The sequence below is a fragment of the Nestor notabilis genome, unplaced genomic scaffold (genome assembly GCF_000696875.1).
Source record: "Nestor notabilis isolate BGI_N333 unplaced genomic scaffold, ASM69687v1 scaffold2021, whole genome shotgun sequence".
NCBI lineage: Eukaryota > Metazoa > Chordata > Aves > Psittaciformes > Psittacidae > Nestor > Nestor notabilis.
The window spans coordinates 172662-192522 of NW_009915929.1; the positions used below are offsets into that span (position 1 = coordinate 172662).

Sequence of the window (19861 nt, forward strand, 5' to 3'; positions counted from 1 at the left end):
CAGAAGCAATTCAAAGACACTCTAGGTCTCTTTCTTCTGTGGGCCTGGAATGGACTGCAGAGCAAGAAGAAATTAAAACTGACTAAAAAGGAAAACAACTGTAAAGACGTAAAGTTTTATACGCAACTCTTCCATTCGGTGTATGCATTAACCACCTCCGGTATAACCTACTGAGCACATATTTTCAATATGGACTTCGTTTAATACGTGTGCCATGCAACCTCAGACAAAACCTCTTGAGATAAGCACAAATTGAGAGAAATGGTAAGAAATTGGTTCAAATTTGGTCTCCTTTGTTTACCAGTTCCAGTTCATGTCTTCAAATGTTGTAGCAGTATTTCAACCAGGATCAGCCATCCGTAACAGCCTGTTGAGTTTAACAAACCTTCTTATTTGACTGAATATTTTTAAACTGCTGCTGCCTTTTGCCCATTTTCATAATGCTCACTTACTCGTGCTGCCCCAAAAAGTTACATCAACAACTTGCAGTGACAGTGAATTAATGAAGTCCAGCATATTCAAAGAGAGATTCCTTCAGGCACATTAAGTCAGCAGTTCATCTCTCCCGGGACAGTTTCTAGTAACAGCACGAAACACTTGCTGAGAACACAAGCTTTACCCATGAGCATATCAGGAAAGCTTTCTTCAGGCAGCTTTGCCCAGGTGCTCCAGGAGAGCATCACCATTCAGATCTGTGCACCTCACAAACCTCTTCCTATACAATTTGTGGGACAACTTTACTGCATGTTACAAGCCAGGGACATGTGGCAAGATGACAGATATTCAACTGTAGCTAGGTCTTACTTCCACAATGCTTAAAGGACCAGAGGGCCCCCCAGCACCTTACACCTGAAGTGGAGTGGCATCGTCACTTTCTAGACACCAAAGGCAGCAGCCTATCTAAGATATGACAAGCAACATCTAGCATACAAGGACTAATTTAAATGGAGAAGCTTTGATGATATGTTGTATAAATACCCAGCTACAGTCTGAAAGTGGATGCTCACAGCAGTGTAAGCTTCGAACCCAAGCAGCTGAAATTAAACTAACCTGGAAACCCAATAACCCAACTCATTATTCTTTAAGACACTTCTTATTATGTTCTATTTGTATTCCTTTTAGGTCATCTTGCTTTGAAAGGTGGGGTTATCCTGTCTTTGCCTGAGAAATCACAGATGGGGGGAGAGGGGGAGGATTTAAAAAAATTTAGTCAGGATTAACATATCTGACTTTTAACCAGATCTAGAAAGTTTTAAGTTCCCTGAAGAAAACTTACAAAGACCAAAAGCTACTATTTTCATTACAGAAATCATGGGACTAGAAGCACCGGAATTTCTGCCTAGGGTCATTTGATGATAACCATGCCCTTTTTTTTATCTCACAAAAAAAAAAAAGACCAAGAGATGGGGGGGAAGGAAAGTATGAAAACACAAGCAAGAAAAGGTAGAAAATGAACAACAGGCACAACTTCTTTCTTATATCAGATGTTTGACATCTACACATTGTATTTCAATTTGTACGCTTAAAAAAGGAATACGAATGTCACTTTGAACCCCTACCTTTACAGCACTGGTCAGCCTGGATGCTATGGTTAAAAGTAACATAATGTAAACCAGAATTGCCCAGGAAGAATATACAATCCTCTAATGACTGTCAAATAAGCTAGGGATTTGGATTTCACTCAGTTGGAGAATTGTCCAGTGAAAACATTTTATTACCCCTCCAAGTTTTTATGGACCCTATCAGAACAGCTGCGATTCACTACACTTGCAGCAGAGGAAGCTGGTAATAGCTCAGAGATTGCCCCCTTCATTTCATAAACCAATTAGGACCTGGATCCTACAAGTGGAGTAACACAACCCCTTCTTTTACTGGCAAAATTCCACTTCATTCATGTGAGCTCAGAATAAACATCTCTGTTGGCAGAATACAGATGCTCATAGCAGCATATGTTTCTAAAATACACTTTCTAATGTGTTCCTTCCAGCACTCATCAAAATGAACACATCTCAATCTACCTGCATGTTTTGTCTAGCCACCAGTTCCTTGTTCACCTCAGAAATTTTTTACTAAACATTACTACTAGAATTCTAAATTATGATTTACCATGTGAAACTTTGCTAGAAGATCTTCAAAATGACAGATACATTTGAATTATTTTTTCCTTCTAAATCAAACATCATTTCATTTTTTTAGAAGAAGTCCTTTTGGTGGTGGTGTCATCTTAGATTTATCTATACTTTTAATTTAAATTGTATTATTTTGTGTTTTGATGTTGGGACTGTTTTTTTTTTTTTTTTTCAAATGCATATTTGGCCTGCCAGCTCATATAAATAAAACCATATATCTGACTTACACGGGACCATACTGTACCACTGATTTCTAAACCCCAACTTGTCAACTAATGGGGAGGCCTACTTTTATAGGTGGTAAAATAGGATCCATACAGTTTACACATAGTCTGTAGTTTATGCATTTTCCCTCAGGCTATTTTTCTCTGGAATACTGTCATTGGTTTTCAGACAATGCCAACTGGCACATCAATGACAATTCTCTTATTGAAACAAATACAATTTTATCAGAGTTTCTTTTGCACATGAACATTATTGCACTTTGCACATAATGCTCTTCACTTTTTACTCACTCATTACAACCATTGTGCCACCCCCAGAAAACATTTAAGCTCTTCTCTTAACTGACATGGTGTGGGGCAGCATCCCAACCTTTGCTATTTCCCTGTAACCTCCAAATTACTCTCTTAAATAAAAAGAAAATAAATATCTTTTCAAAAAGCCTTCTACCAAACAAAGCCTATATTGTTTGAGTTAGTGTTGTACTGTGGCTTAGTTACCTGTCAAACAGGCTGACACTTGGATAAAACACATACTGGAATCATGCATCAGAGCATGTTAAGTGCAAACCTGTGATGAAGAGCAGAGCTATGCAATTCAGGCATGCAGAGCTCTAATGATCATTTCTGGACTAGGAAAGCTCAGTCACATCAAACCCACTGCAACTCTGAGATCCTCTTCCATTCAAAAATTATTTTACATCTGTTAGTTCAGAGAGTCATATAAATCAGAAGCTCTGACTACAGATTTTGATGACACCTTTAAAGAAGATTTATACAGTGTGTATTTTATATATATATAGATACGTCAGGTACGTAAGAGATACCAACCACTAAAATTAAGCAATCAATGCTGTATTCTCCAAGTTCTGTATATCATATTTAAGCCACATTTATGACTGATGTGAGAGCCAGCCTATGCCTATGAAGGCTCAATATTTCTGTTCTGGTACAGTTATGGTTGCAAAACACTATTCTGACCTTGCTTTCTTATAGTTTTTGGGCAGGATAAGCTTTCCAGAATGGAAATGTCATGATCCATTTCTTAGAAAACACTTACATAAGAATTGGCTTGTGTGGTTTTGCTGCCTATGTGAAATACCATCAGGAGAGGGAGGAGGCTGGTTTCTCTTCATAACAAAAGATAACGATCCTAATAAGAGTAGTGGCCAGCAAGTCTCACAATATCCTTGACACCTTTTTTTATCTTCTGTTCTTGGTGCGAACAAGCAACATTTCTAATAAGCTTAGGACTTTTGTCAAGTAGAAAGTATGAGGCACAAAATACTGTGTTCATTAATAAATTTAACCACTACGTATAACAAGCACATAACTTTGGGATAACAGTTTACTTCAAGTCAGATAAGAAACACACTGAACTTTCTCCATTCCTGGCTGACAGGCTATTTATTACCTGGCTAATGATCCTCCTTTCAGTCCCTTGAAAGTCATCTTGATATATGTCAGTACTTTCCAACCCCTCCCTAGACCTTACAGCAAGAAAGAGTTTCTGGAAAGGCATGGGAGTGTATGGTTTGAGATAGAAGAAAGATGTCAGGAACAATCACCCCTTTGTGCTATGTCTGACACATAGACCAGTGCTGTTCACTCTTTCTTCTTCCTGACTCAGCAGTGTCAGGAGAGATTGAGTCAGCAGCTCCTGAACATGCCGATGCAAACAACAACAGGGGAGGCTGGGGAGCAGACAGAGTTTCCAAACGTCACACACAGAGCAGCACAGTTCCATCTGCAGGTCAGCATGTAGACCTAGGCACTGGCTACCTAAAAGGGATGAAACGGCTTGAGAGGATCCATCAGACTCCTTTACTCCCTAATAACCCTGCCTTCTAGCCATGAGCTATGAGACAACTTGTTTCTGTGAATGGCTCGCTTGTAATAATTTCCTAAGTAATTCACCTGAGCTTCCTAGAGACTTGTGGCTGCTGCACACATTTGGCTTGATGGGATTCCATGTTAAGGTTGGCCGAGGTCAGTGTGGTAAAAGGGACTACAGAAAACATGTCTTAGCATAAACAGAAGAAAAAGAAGCAGGAGCATTAAACAGGGAATAAAGCCCACCTTTGAGTACAAAGACAGGGAAAAAAGTACTGGGACAAAATGACACCGTCAGATGCTCTTTCTTCCCACCTCTCCATTTTCCTCCCCTTCCAATGATGTTCTTACCTCCTGTACAACCAAGGCTATGGAATGGACCTATGTAGTAACCAAGAGGTTATTTGATACTTCATCTCCCACTGCATATTTCTTCTCATCTCACAACATACTGTGGTGTTTCAGTTCAAATACATGAGTTGTAACAGAGGCTTTTATGCAGGTTTCCTGGAAAGGGAACTGGTCTTTGAATTAAATAAAAGCACATCATTTCATGGCCTCTTTGATGCCATACACTCCTACAACTTACTAGGACCGTAAAGAGAAATTTTATCTGGCAATGTACAAAGACCCTTCAGAGTTACCAGTCTATTCCAAGTGCCTTCCAGAACTAGCTGCTTTATGGAAAGGTTTCTGCCTGTGAACATCTCTTACGAGTCTCTTCTGTTTCTTCAAGCTAGAAAGGATGATAGCAGGACACTCTGAGAGCTGAACCAGCAGCTACAGTCTCAGATAGCTTGCTGCTATGGTAAAACTCCTGTGCTTGCCGCAGAGGAGCCCTCTCAGGTGCCTCTGATTAAGACTACATCTGAGCATTTTTCTTTTTCCAAATCCCCAAGGCCAGTCACAATGAGTCTGCTGCTCTTCATTATGTCACTGAACCTCTGTTAGTCCCATGTGTAACAACCCTCAACCCTCTCATGTTCCCTTTCAGCTTCAGAGCTGTACCAGTGAGTTTCAAGCTGGAATAATTAGCAGTTATGTCTGCTGCTAGCTTGAAAAACAGCAGCAGGTTATTTTCTCCAGGAGCACTGAGCTGTTAGGCTGCAGTCACCTACACACTTTGCTGGTCTGAAAAAGACACCTTACCTAGCAAAAGACAAGTCCAGATAAAGCAACCAATGTACTGTGCTGTCATCAATTTGTCTGACCATAGTTTTCACATACATTGCTGAACTCGGCCACTGAAAAAATAGAGTTATTAGGAAAAAAAAAAAAGACAACAAGCACTGCTATTGTACTGCCTAGTTCACAGTCCCGTATCTTAACCTGATTCAGCTTATCTGCCTTTCTATACCTTTGACAAATGTATGTCATATCATTTTTTCTTCCCTTCCTCCATATGCCTTACTGTTTTTCCTCCATGTATCTTATCTTCAAATGATGTGCTATTAATCAGCCAAAGACACCCTTCACCGCTAAGTGTTCCTCAACTGATTTTTCATCAGCACAAGTAGTTACTAGTTACAGCATTCCTCCCACATGTTAAAGGCTTGAGGAGGAGGGAGGAGGGATGGCAAGGAGCTTAGAGACTGCCTCACCACATAAATACTATCTGAGACCTTTTTACCAACCTGCCAGTTTGCTGTAATAATAACACTGCTGTTTGTTCTCAACCAAGGTACATGGTGGGAGGAAGTGGGACTGCACCCTGTCTCATTTTTTAAGTTATTAACCTTCATGCTCTTCCCTTTTTCTGATTAATCTGGCTGGGTGCCTGTTCAGTAGTAGCTGAAGCTTAATAGCTGAAACAATGTGTGTATATACACTGTGCCAGTAAGGCTTGCCCAACAACGCTCATTCTGTCATCTTTTCCCATGCCTGGTGTCAATATCTCATTTCATACGCAAGCCCCCAGAACCAGAGTAGAGCATAGGAAAAAAGACGGGCATGGAGGGAGGGAGAGGGGTGGAGGGAGATGGAGGAAAAAGAGAAGGAAAGAAGAAAGTAGGGGAAAATTACATCCCTTGGGAATGTCAGCTGCTATGAACTCACCCACTTCTCACCATGAAACGAGCTGTGTGCGGGCACAGGTGGGTCCCATTCTCTGTTACTAGAGCACAGCCTACGAGCAGGGTCTAAATGAGGACTTTTCATTGCTGTTCCCTGTTTTTATTGGAGTAAGGCCATCACAAACATTTGCAGGTGGCTTGGCCATAGTCTGACACTAAAATATTTGTGGTTGTGATAAAAATCAGAATATTGCTACAAGATGGTTCTATATAACCTTTAGGACTTGATCCTGCTCTTACAGAACTCAATGAGAGTATTACCCAGTTGCTCTCTGCTGGTTTTATTTCTCATTAAAAGGCATATTCTCTGGCACAATTCTCCATGGTAAGGACTCATCCACCCTTTGGGGCAGCTTCAGATGTTCTAAAAAAAGGTGGGAATCCAACCCAAAACCACTGATTTGAGCACCTCAGAATTTGGTTAAAAAGCTGAATCATCTCAACTTTGTGAGGCCAAACCAAAACCACCAAACTTTTCTGAACTCAAAACACTTTCTGAACCCATCTGGATTTTTCTTTAGTTGTCTAATACCAAAACCATTGTCCAGTCTGTATTCCTCATGAATAAGTCTTGGATATAATTCTTAGGACTTTTAGAAGGATAAGATGAAGATAAATGGAAATGACAAGATATGTTCTTTGAATAAATAACACAGGCACCACAAGGAAAAGACTGAAGGAAAAAATGACAGACAACAAGGATGCTCAACACTCTGGCAACAGGATGAAGTTGAAAATGCAGCAATTATCTCCTAGGACACACCATGAACAAAAAACAAAAGCTCCTAGGCAGAGGGAAGAATGGGGAACAGAGTATGCTGGAGGTCACACCATAAGTCTCATTCACACACCAACTCACACAGAGACTAAAATGCTGACAATTGCTTCCCAATAGAGCAGCTTTAGACTCAGACTTGGGAAATGTTTGTGTGATTCAATCACAAGGGAGAATTAAGATATGTCATGACAAAGTTTCCCCAATGAGACACTCACTACTGACTAGGAAATAGGCCTTTTTATCCTCAACCCCTCCAAGTTTGGAGATTCTAATCACCATGGCCCTGAACCAGCACAAACCTAAAACCTGACTGACAGGGTCTTGCAAAACCACATGCAGTTTTTTTCTCATTATATAGAAACAATTGTTTGGAAGCCAAGTACAGACCCATATAAAATACCTCACTGCTGACTATTAAGAGTTGTTTGGTTTGGTTTTTTTTTTGTTTTAATTAGGATCATAATTATCACTAGACCTATTAAGTCACAATTTGAACAGTAGTTTAATCATCCTTAACCCAAATAATGGCATTAGCTGGTTTTCTTTCTAAAACTGAAAAATAAACTGTTTCTTTCTCCCTCTCTTTCTCCCAGCCCCTTGTCTTTAAGCAGAATGGGATATATATAACACAACATTCTTGGATTCACAGGAGAAGAGTATTGCACGTGAAATCTCAGTGAACACTGTGTTTTGTCAATATGTAACAAAGGCACACCTATCAAATATATTTACCTGACCCATTCTATCAGACTTCTATATTAAGAACCAAATCCCAAAATAGTAGGAAAAAGGAAAATAGAGGAGCTTTGTCAGGAGCACAAAATGAGGCAGTGGATGGAATCAGTGTCCTGTGCATACTGGGTAACCCTTCCAGAGCAGTCAGTTTCACAGGCCATCGCTGACACCATGGCAGTGGGAGATGGAGAGCCTGTGGTCTACATCCTCCCCCAGCCACCAAGAATCTTGAAAGAAAACTCAAGAATAACTGGATTTCGAGTTTTCAATGCCAGGATTTCACTTTTGAGCTCTACTCTGAAGAGGCTCATCAATTATTTAGACAATGACTGGGGACAGAGACTGCTTTTGCACTTATCATGTAATAGATGTGACCAAATTACAAATGACAGATAATGAATCTAGACTGTGGCTTCCTTCTTAGTCTACTGATATATCTTTTTATCCATTTGTTTTCATGCATAACCTTCCCCCCCACCCCTCACCCCAAATTCAGAGTTGTGTGATGAAAAACTACACCCTCAAACCATCTGGGCAGTTTCTGTATAATTACAAACAAGTTATTGTGACTTATGAGTACCTCATGTTTGCTGGGAGTAACCATGTGTACAAAACATGGATGTTTTTGTTCACACAGCTCTCCAAACAGGAGCACACAGCTGCCATTCAAGCCAATACAATAAGCATCCATGATGTCAATTTATGGGAATAAATATGGATTCACCATCACAAATTGAGCAACTGTTTACAGAGGTCTCTGTGACAAAATCCATTTATCTTTATGGTCTTTTTATTTTGTCTTCCAGCATTACTTAGTTAAACAGAGTATGCAGGAAATAGCCCAATCCCACTGAGCACCCAGAATTTCCATTGAAGGAAGTGAAAGGATTAGCTTCAGAAATACTCCATCTTTCTTTCCAGAGCAGTCATCAAAACAACATGAACTTTGAACGTAAGCAGATAAAAACAAAAATGTGGATAGAGAAAGCAGGACTTCCCAACAAATAAAGCACTCTGCCCTTTATGAAACAAAGTGCCAGGTCCAGAGTAGATGTAGTAACCTGGCCATTCCTACACAGTCTACAACACATTGCAAGGGTCTTTGTAGCATGCTGGCAGGATCAAGTGCAAACTCCTCAAGAACCATAAGAACAACATCTGGTCTGCATGCAACTGAACCTTAAGAACCACAAGAGGAATATCCACGCAGCTGCTGGAGCCAGAGAACTGGAGAAATGAGAACATGGAAATGGACTCACCCAATCTGTCGATTTGTGGAAGGTGCTTGTGTAATGACTGAACTGGACTGTGGAGATGGCATGGCTTGTTGAATCACAACACTGGTGTCATGGTTTGGCATCCTTGTATTTGTCAGCTGGTGAGATCCAGGTCCTGCCATTGCTCCTCCAACTGTGTTATGCATGGAGATATTCTGTGGAAAAAAAATAAAAGCCAGACAAAATGGGACATGGTGGAGGAAAATGAAAATGGAGTAAATGTCTTATCTTGGTTTTCTGTTCTATAGGAGTACTATTAGAAATCTGAAAGTATCAACAATAGGAAGTTACCAGCTCAACAGAACTTGTAACCAACAACGATTTAAAAAAAAAAATGAAAAATAACTGTTTATTTTCACAGGGCAATATAAATGGAAAAATACCCACAAGTTGACTAATCACTCTTCTGTGATTCAGACTCGTGATTTATAGAGGGGATATTTAGCACATATTCTCCCAACTGAATAAGATATATATTTTGTTGGAAAATTACTTCTGTGGTGAGTGCAGGGCACCTTGATTTACTACATGGGTTGTTTACTGTGTACTAGGTCTGCTTAGACTGACAAGCAAATCAAGTTTTATAGTCCCAAAGTAACAAACAGTACATGGTACATCATGAAAGAGCCACTTCTATTAGCCTCCATATATTTTGCAGAGCAATAGCATCCCAGAGGCCTAGAATAAAAGTACTGTATTTGCACATATATAACATTTGCTTCAGGTAACTTGGAGCTCTTAAAAGTTCTTAAAAAAAGTTTACAGATAACTTGTAAGTACAGAGTGAACAAGCCAATGGAGACGAGGATACTACTAAGGAAGGAACTGTCAAGTAAAACTCTCCTTTTATGCCTGCACACACAATACATGCTGTTGCTAAACCACAGGGTTTGACTTGGCCCGTATTTAAAAACAAACAAAACTCTCAAGCCAGATATAACCAACAGTGTATACATACAAAAATATGGTAACCTCAAGTGCATTATTTTTCCTATCAGGCATCAATGTGTGGATTGTTAGCAGTAAGAGGAAAAGAAACTTTACATCATCACCTCATGCTACGCTGAGGAAAAGGAAACGAACACACCTTTACACACACATTCTGCCACCAAGACTCATGCAAAGCATGACTGATACCCACTGCAATACTCAGGATTGAAAACCAAAGTTAAATTTCATTCAGTATTCCAATTTATGAGCCAATATATGTAGGAAACACATAAAACCCATAAAATAAAGATAAATAAAGATGGTGAGAAAGAAATCTCAGAGCTCTGATCAAATGTGGAGGACAGGAGAAACAGACAACATACCAAATCCCAGACCTAAAAAAAAGATTGCATTCTGAACCAAAACAAGAATAAACCCTTTAGAGGACATTCCTCATGGAAAAAGAGCCAATAATTAGAGGACCTACACTGAAAGCCTTGGCTGTCACCCCCCAGTCTCCCAAGTCTTACATATTTCAGGTGATTTCCCAGGCTAGTGTGGAAACAGGAATCTCTCTGTTTCTTTTAGAAGAGTTGTTCCAGTCTTCATAAACGTATAAAGAGGCAGAGGTACTGCCTACAGCAGCATGAGTCTACCTACAGCCGCATGGTTAGAACCAGTATGAAGACTCAGCTCCGAGTTCCTCTTTGAGGAAATAATTCACATAGTATGAATCAGGTTCAGTATTCACTTATTTCTCATAGATTTTCATAAATGTCTCTAGATTACAGACTCCAGACCACAGATTTCCAAGAGCTACAGAACACTGCTCTGCTATATCGTATGATCTCTAAGGAAAAGTGAATGGTGCAATGAGGCCACAACGCCTGGGAAGGAACACGGTATAAATCCATCATGAGCTTTAGACTAGTGTTACCCCAGCAGTTGTCCAGATTTTGACTGGATTTTGTTGTACCATGCAATGTAGAACTTAAAGATTTAATAACAGGTTCCTGTGCTCCTAGATTCAGTATTTTAATTTTATTCTCTTTCTCTCTCTCTTTCCCCTATAACTCCAGCCCTCTGCAAGGTACAAATGGCATAAATTATGATGCTATTGTGCTTGCATAGAAGACATTGTAATTGTTAGCTTACATGCATAAACTTGTAATGGTGTTTCAGAGTTTTAACAATTTCCAATAAGCTATCTTTTCAGAAAGTAGGCTGAATATATGATCCATGGAAAGCAAAACCAGAATGAAAACCTGTCAATGCACCCACGTGTCCATTCTTCTCAGTAATGCAAGCACTGTTGTTGGGCAAGAACTATAACTTTATACTACACTGCCAAGAAAAAGCCTATGATTTCCCAACAAAATGTCAAACTCAGCATGACTCTCACATTCACAAGAAAGGGATTTGGCAATCTGTGAATAATTTAAATTGGTGAGATGCTTGTGAATTTACAGAGAAGTTCAAGCAAGTTCATACTTAAATGGCAATGCATATGCTTTGAAACATGGCAGAAAGGTAACGCGCAACGGATCTGACACTGAGCCTATCTGATCTAGTTATATGCATCATGACATGCAGAGTGACTCTATATCACCAGCACAGCAAGACTAGGCCCACTGCATGCGTCATGCAGATCGTCTCCAGAAGTCCAAAACCAGCCTTGTCATGTTGAGCTCTGCACCTGATTCTGAATGGATCTGGATAGGATATTAATGACCTCCTTGCAGACTCTACTTTGGGCCCTTATAGGAGCAGAACAAATTGGGCAACATCGGCTAAATTTATCGTTGAATTGTTAGTTGGCTAGGCTGCTTCCACCTCTACTTTTAAGGAGTTCTGCATACTCTTCCATCAGGGATTCAAGAGGAACATCCCAGTTTGACTTGCCTTTTCATTCTCTTCCAGCTCCTGAGCCAATGATTAACTGAAACTAGATGGGGAGCTCCCAGCACCTCAACTCAGAGAAGTTGTCAGCAGGAGTGATGATGTGGGTAGAGCTCTCCTGCTTTTAGCACTCCAAGACCCATGCATACTCCAAGAGTATGACACACAGTTTTCTCAGAGATCTTCCCAGCTGTCCTTCAGCAATAGAAGAAAGCATATGAGCTTATTATTATTCATTTTATTAAACTGAACCTAAATGTTCACACAGGGAACGAGCCACCTGCATACCAGGAGCTGTAGAGACATGAAAAACATCGTCTGTCCTTAAGATTCATTTAATGGATCTTAATTAAGATCCAATAAAGTCAGAGGAATTTATTTCCTCTAGGATTAAATTTCATCCTCAAAGTTCCCAGTCACTCCCACTGAAGCAGAAAGGAGGATTATAGCACTGAAGAGCTTTTATAGAAATGCTTGCCTTGCCCATGTGCTCATACTGTACTCTCCAGCAGTATTTAACATTCAAATAAATAAAACAAAAAACAACAAGTCATATCCACAAACCACTTTAAAATCAACATGCTCATTCTCAACCTTTCCAGCTGCAAGAGGAAAGGGAATAGATCATCATCAGCTTGACTTCTCCCCAGTTACACTGTATCCCTCATTTTAGCTTCAAGAAAACATTTGAGCATTTTTCTCCCACATGCAACCATTTAACTTTGGATAGGCAACATGCTTTTTTTTCTAAAAGCTAAAAACTTCTTGAAGTCATGCTTCCATGTTCTGGTGGAGAGGATTACACATCACAAGAACACACACCCTGTTGGCAACCAGAGAAATGACGGCTCCACAGACAAGGCGAAATACAGCCCGTGACTCCAGGCAGTCACCATTTCCACTAAACCTTGGTTCTTCCAGAGAAACACCCATCCATGTCACAGAGCACCACCTTTATCACCTATCTTCATCTACTGAAGGCAAAGGATGAAGAAGATGGATCCTTCCTTTCCAATCCATTGTAATCTCCTGAGTTCCAAACAGAGTTTGTGGTTTTAGACTATAATAGCAGGTTTCTTAACCAAAGCCAGCTTATATTTTTTCCTACTATTCCTTCTTAACTGTGAGGTTTAATGAAAATTGCAGATACTGGTTTTGTACAAACTGAAGATTCATTCAGGATTGTTCTGAGAGAGCTTTTAGGTCACTAGACCTGACACCTATATCCAACTGTACATAAATATAGTTTGCAGATTATTATATAAATTCTAAAGTAAGAAGGCATTTGCCATGAAAAATGAAAATCCAATTCACCTAAACAAAGACAAAAGCACTTTCTTGCCTTTTTTCTATTTTCTGCAAATAATCATTTAACTGTATTTTCCCAAACAGCAGCTTTAAGTATTTTTCAAATAATTTAATAGGCATCAAATTTAAAAAAAAAAAAAAGGATAGAAATCAAATGCATAGCAATATTTTAGAATTTCTACAGCTAGGCCTCTCAATTAATATATTTTAACATGGATAAATATTCTAAGCTGCCCCACTTTCAGACATTTTATAATGCATGGAGAAAGAAAACATGTATTTCAAACCTAAAGTCTTCTAGAAGGCTCTACAAACATACAGCATTCAGGACAACCAACGTACACATTTAAATGGCAGTGTACAGTATCATCTTGCCTGATTATGGAGACCATAACTTCAAGATATGTGTAGTGCATGCATGCATAGAAGCTACCAGTGGCACACTCACCCACTGCACATGCTGCTTACACAACCAAAGAACCTGTTGGCTTAAAAACTTGGAAGACATTGTTGTAAAGAAAATTACAGGCTAAATGTGGCAAATAATGGCAGGCTTCACAATTATTTTAATCATACACAATCTCCATCAAAATTACTGAGCCTCTATGGGTTCTCTCCCAACAGAAAAAAACCGATCATCACAAAAATAAAGTTACAAATCTCCCAAAAAACAACACCAACTCATTTATTATCTCGTTATTCAGATTGAAGTGCAAGGAAAACACACTCACAACAGCCCATCACAACTGCTTCACCTGTTAGTAGCATGCAACATCTAAACTGCCATTAGCACAGAACTAGGCTTGCTGTCCACGCAAGGCGAGCAAACATAGCAAAGGAACTAGGGAAGAAAATTGAGATAAAAAATGAACTAATATGGTTGAAGGATTACAGGAAAAAGAAATCCTATTACAAAGACTTAAATTGGAAAAAAACCAAACCAAAACAAAACAAAAACAAAAGGAAAAGGAAAAGTTCTATTATGTGAGAGATGGGAGAGTGTAAACTTGGAGGAGACTGAAATGCAATACTTTTTTAAAACTGTAACATCTGTATAGCTTGAATGAGAAAAAGCACTAAAGCAGATAAAAGGACACAGAAAAGAATTGCTGGAAAATGCTGTGTAGTAACATTAAATATAGGGACAAAGCACTAGAAAGATCTTATTGCAGACTGCTAAAATTCATTTAACTCCCTTACTCAGCGAGAGGCATGAAGTCACTTATAAGGCTGACACAAAAATACAGAACTGATGCCAAAGGATCTATCCCTCAAAATGTTTCAAAGAAAGGCAAATACTCATTTTACAGCTACCTGATAAAAAAGGCACTTTAAAAAAAAAAAAATAAATACCATCAAGCATGATATATCCCAGAATGCAGAAGGACTCTTCCTGGCCCCAAAGGCCCATCTAACATCTACTGCTGAACTGGACACAGCTGGCTATGCACACAGTGCTGGAGACTCAAAGGCCAGAAGTGGTACATCTGACTTCTTGAACCCTGGGCACCACTACTCAATCAAATGTTATCAACCTGATCTCCTTAGGGGTAGAAACGTAAAAAAACATTAAACTCCTTACTCAAAAATGGCAAGTAATGATAGACAGATGGGGGAAGAAGGGAAACATTGCTCTCACCGAAATCATAAAGCTTTGAATCTGTACTTATCAGTCTCGACCACTGGTTTCCAATTTTTTGGATCACAGACCTCTGTCAACCCTCTGAATTTCTCACAGAGCACTCTGTGCTCTTATCATAAATTGTGTAATTAAGGCAAGATGGTTCCACAGACCAGCTGCAGATGACTTACCACAGCTTTGCGACCACCAGCAGTTCACAGACCAGAGTTTAACCGCCACCCAAATACTGTTTCAGAGCACCCTGTCCAGAATTTCTGAATTTCTTGACAAAAAGATAACATTTCTAAAGGTATCTACAGACTTCAGTAGCCCAGGTCCTTTTATTTAAATGTTTTCAGTCTTCTGGAGCCCTAGTGAAAAAAATTACTGTTAATTAACAGATCAGACTAGTGTAGTGGGGCTGGCAGGAGCTTTGCAAAATTAGATCCTAAATATCTATGCTGGAACATGCAGGGAAACTTCCTTTCGTTTTCAGTTAGGATCAATTATTCTTAAATGTAGACATGCTGGCTGCTCCTGAAGAGGCACCAAAAAAAAAAGAAAACACCTCATAAATCTTTTTATCCTGTTTTCTGTCAATAGCTGTTACCATGTTATCAGAAAGACTGTCTGAGATACGCTGACTGATGCAAATGAAACCTCAAGTCCATTAATCTCCAGCAAACAACACACTGCTGCTAAGAAGCATGGCACAAGACATAGGACAGACGTATGAAGTGCTAAGCCACGTATAAGCCATCTCAAGGCTGCAGCAGTCACCACTATAACTCAAAGTCCCAAGAGCCCATTTAAGCCCTACTAATCCTCTTAAGGCCACTGCCTGAAGGGTGAAGCCCTGCACAAAATCTCCACAATACAGGCACTTTGACATGCCTCCACCTGGCCTCTGCCCCTTGAGTACCCAGACTGTGCAGTCACCTCCTTTGGTCTCTTCCTCCCATCTTCTGGGGAAACTGCACATGAACCTCTTCCAGGGGCAAGTTAAGCCTCCCTGCCTGTCCTTCACTTTGGCTGCCGGTGTAAGGAAATGCTCCAAATCCTCTGATATTATGGATGAAATGCAGGAGATTTTGAAGTTTTGGTCTTTTATCTTAATTTTTGTGACATGATCTAATTACAGATATTCAGTGGTGCCCTCTAATTACCAGTAGAAATGAATACTGAAAGATGACCCTTGTCTTTGACAATTCCCTCCCCTCTTCCCCCTCTACCCTCCTTATGCCCTTTTCAGCATGTCTGTCCAGACTACACTTTTGACATATGAAGCCTTCTTTAAATACACAGTAAGTTATATGGTATCAGATGTACCCACGATAAACCATTTACTAGGGAAAAGGAAAAAAGTGATATAAAGGAAATGCACTGAATGTATTTTAAAGGAAAATAAAATTTTGTGAGACTGGTCTCACCAGAGTTTGAAAGGAAATAGCTTTTCTATGGGAAAAGATGACATCAGATTGCATGCTTGTGCTTATGTCTTGAAGTTTCCTATAGATATCTCCCATTTTCCTCAGGGTTGCTTGTTTCATACACAATGACTTGCCCAAGATAGCCGTTCAAGAAACATAGCACAAAGAGCCTCTTCTGTTCAAATAGAATTTAATATCATTCTGTGATTCTATTAAATGTCAGTAGCACTAAGTGTGCATAACCCAGTTGGGGTGACTCGGTGTGTTCTGCACTGCTAACGCCACACTACGTCCTGCTAATTGGAAGGCTGCAAAACAGGGGGAGCGCAACCAGCTGCTGGCTCTACCCAGTTCTGTCATACTTTATGCAAAAGCCATAAAATGACTTTTTCATTTCTTCCAAGTTGCCTATTGCGACATTTATAAACAGGAACCTGGCAGCATGTCAATGGTGCAAACTGATTTCCTTTCCTAAATACAATTTAAAAAAGCAAATAAACAAGGTTATGCCTGCTAATGAAACATTATATGCCATGCTGGAGCTAGTTTTTCTCAAATGTATTCTCTAGAGCAGATGGAACACCAATAAACACAAAACAACAAACCCTTTTATAAAAAGCATGTTTGTCAGAAAATACATTCTCCATAGAATTTTGTCTAAGGAACAACTGGCTTATATCTGTAATGTTATCTTGGGGACCCAATTATGGTCCCATTAGATTGCTGTAAACAAGGGAGCTTGCCATGAATTTCAAATGGAGAAGTGCTAGTAAGAAACTTGAAAAGGAAGAAAAGAGATTTGCCAGTATACTTACTAGGTGTAATTCCTAGAGGCCTCAGTTGAAATCAAGGCCTTATTGTGCTAAAATCTGTATAGACACATTGATGGACTACACTTGCCCACAAGCCTTAGAGTCCAGAGACAAAGCAAGGAAAGGGGAAGGAAGAAAAAGAGAGAAAGTGATTTGTGTAGCCAAAAATCAAGACTCAATGGAAGGGCTTTTTCTCCCAGGCCAGTATCTTATCCATTATTTTGCACTTTTTCTCTGCATCTAATACTTATCGATGAATTCATAAAACCAGAAAACTTTAATAAATAAAAAAATTAAAAGAAAAATGTAAGCTCTACTCTGAGTTTTTTCCAGCACTATCATTTCATTTCTGTAAATCAGATAGAATGCATGTACAAAGTGGGTACTCAAAGAACCTTCTCAAAGTAGGTGCATGTCAACTTTTGCAGGACAAGCAATTAGACATCCAAAAGCAGCTGCCAGATCTGGAGGCCAGTCAGAGGGTAGTTGAAAACCTGGGTTTCCTTTCTTTGTTGTAAAGAGTTTTGTTTTTATCCATCATGAAACAGAAAGCTGCGGGGAGAGGGCGGCAATCCTCCAGGAATTGCTTTAAACAAGCCTTTGATACCACTAACTGAAGGCATTGGGCTTTTCAACATGATGCAAACCATTTATAATCTGTTAATAGCAAACTCACAGAGACAGCGCGTTGGCACTTAAATTTGTTATATTTTATTTAAAGCTTCTTTGAAACTCTCATCATTGATTTCACTGACATAAGTTATTGGCATCATGCATGAGTTACAGCAATGGCTGCTTGACCGCATTCAATGACCAGAACATTTTTTAGACAGAGCAGTTAGTAAAGGAGAGCATAGATGGTAGCAACAAAACAGCCAGTGATTTTCCATTCAGGCAGTTTCAAGCAGAAAACCAGCAGGCTTAACTTTCCTCCTAAGAAGTCAAGTGGAAATGCTGCTACCCTGGTAATAAAATGCATTTCCTAAATATTCTTTTAACCCCAAGCCACTGCAACAACAATGTTGGGCCAGGCTGGCTAGCAATACATGGGGACTAAAACCAAATGCTGGGAACTGTTGAGGAGTCAAAGCCAACTGCTATCTCAGAAAGCACCCACGCAGACCATCTGCTACATACAAGGGATCATAGGTCAAACCAATGGAGCAGGTTGACAATTGAACTGGTAGGAAAATAGTTTTGGTCAACGAAGATCACACAAGGAAGCATACCAAAGCATCAAGCTGGCATCAAGTTAATTCACCAGACTTCCTGGGAAGTGATCACAAAGGTAAGCATGTGGTTTCACAGCATTCACAATCGTTTCAATCAATTGTAGGTTGATGTTTTGGGAGATGAGAGCTAGAGTAGTCTAGATCTTGGGCTGTAAGAATTTAGAGAATTAGGTTCATCAGTTGGAAGCATTCAGACAAAATTAATAATCTTTGTAGCCATAGAGTTTAAAATGTTAAGGTTTGGAAAACAATCAGACTGTCTACATACAAGGTAAGAAGGTTAAATACATTTCTAGCTAAGAAAAGTTCACTTCCAGTGAGTACAGCAAAGGCTACAGACAAACAGATATTACAAGAAAACGCTCTCCAAATCCTCAAAGATGCTCCTGACATTCTGCAGTTTAAGGAGAAACACACTGGCCTTGTCCATCTCTGCCTTTCAGCAGATTTCAGCAGCTGGCAGACAGGAAGGAAACAACACTATCAAGCCCAGGAGAACAAACATGCTTGGAAGAAAAAGAAACCAATAGCAGTCCCCTTGCAAAAAACAGAACTGACCATCCATTGATGAAGGCATACAAACTTTGGTCTTGAAGAACAGCTTGCTGGAGATCGCTGAAAGAAAAGCTACTGTTAACAGAAAATAAATCAAGTAAGCAAGCTGATGTGGAGTTGGGACATACAGTTTCCCAGGACTGGGAAAGCAGAAGAGATCAGAAATATAACTACTTGAACTCCAAAGGTGTTCTGCAGGCCAGGTACACCAGGAACAGCATAGCCGTCCTTTTCCACACTGCATGATTTGGAGCAAACTACTTTGAGTTCTTTTGCTTTACATCTAAAATAAGATGAATATCTTCAACAACTACAGAGTGCTGGGAACTGACAAGGGAATAGCTTTTGGAGACAACATAGTATACCTAGGAAAGTAATATAATGGTGACAGAGCAGAAGAGTCTGGTAAGAGAACAACCGCATGGGGCTTCAGAGTAGCATGCATTGGAATTTCAACCTCACAGAAATTACAAGAGATCACAACCAAGATCATAAGAATCAATTAAGTTGCTAAAGACCTTTAAAATCATCAAGTTCAACCATTACCCCAGGACTGCCAAGACCACCACTAAACCATGTCACTAAGGGCCTCATCTACATGGTTTTTTAGCACTTCCAGGGACAGTGATTCCACCACTTCCCTAGGCAGCCTGTTCCAATACCTGATCACCCTCTCTGTGAAGGAATTTTTGCTAATATCCAGTCCAAAACTCCCCTGGTGCAGCAGCTTGAGGCCGTTACCTCTTGTCCTATCTCTTGTTACTTGGGAGAAAAAAAACAACCCCCACTCCTTTCAGTAAAGAGCGATAAGGTCCCACTGAGCCTTCTCTTCTCCAGACTAAACACCCACAGCTGAGCCATTAATGATACAAGGGAGGCATGCATCCTTGAGGAGCACCCTAGCTGCACATGGAGAACCATTATTCTCAGTGCTCTCCTCCACATAGCAGCTTTCACCCACAAAGTGGATGTCAGTGGGATGGCTACAACCAAAGCAACTTCATACCTGAAGGCTGATGGACAGAAGAC

General features: G+C 39.8%; 1 protein-coding gene across 1 annotated transcript in view; it reads right to left on the reverse strand.

Annotated features, from left to right (window-relative positions):
* Positions 1-19861, reverse strand: part of CREB5 (cAMP responsive element binding protein 5) — a 208209-nt gene that overhangs the window by 158433 nt on the left and 29915 nt on the right. The window contains exon 4 of the mRNA XM_010024349.1: positions 9028-9200. Within this exon, the coding sequence (XP_010022651.1) occupies positions 9028-9200 (173 nt within the window). The remainder of the gene's footprint in view (positions 1-9027; positions 9201-19861) is intronic.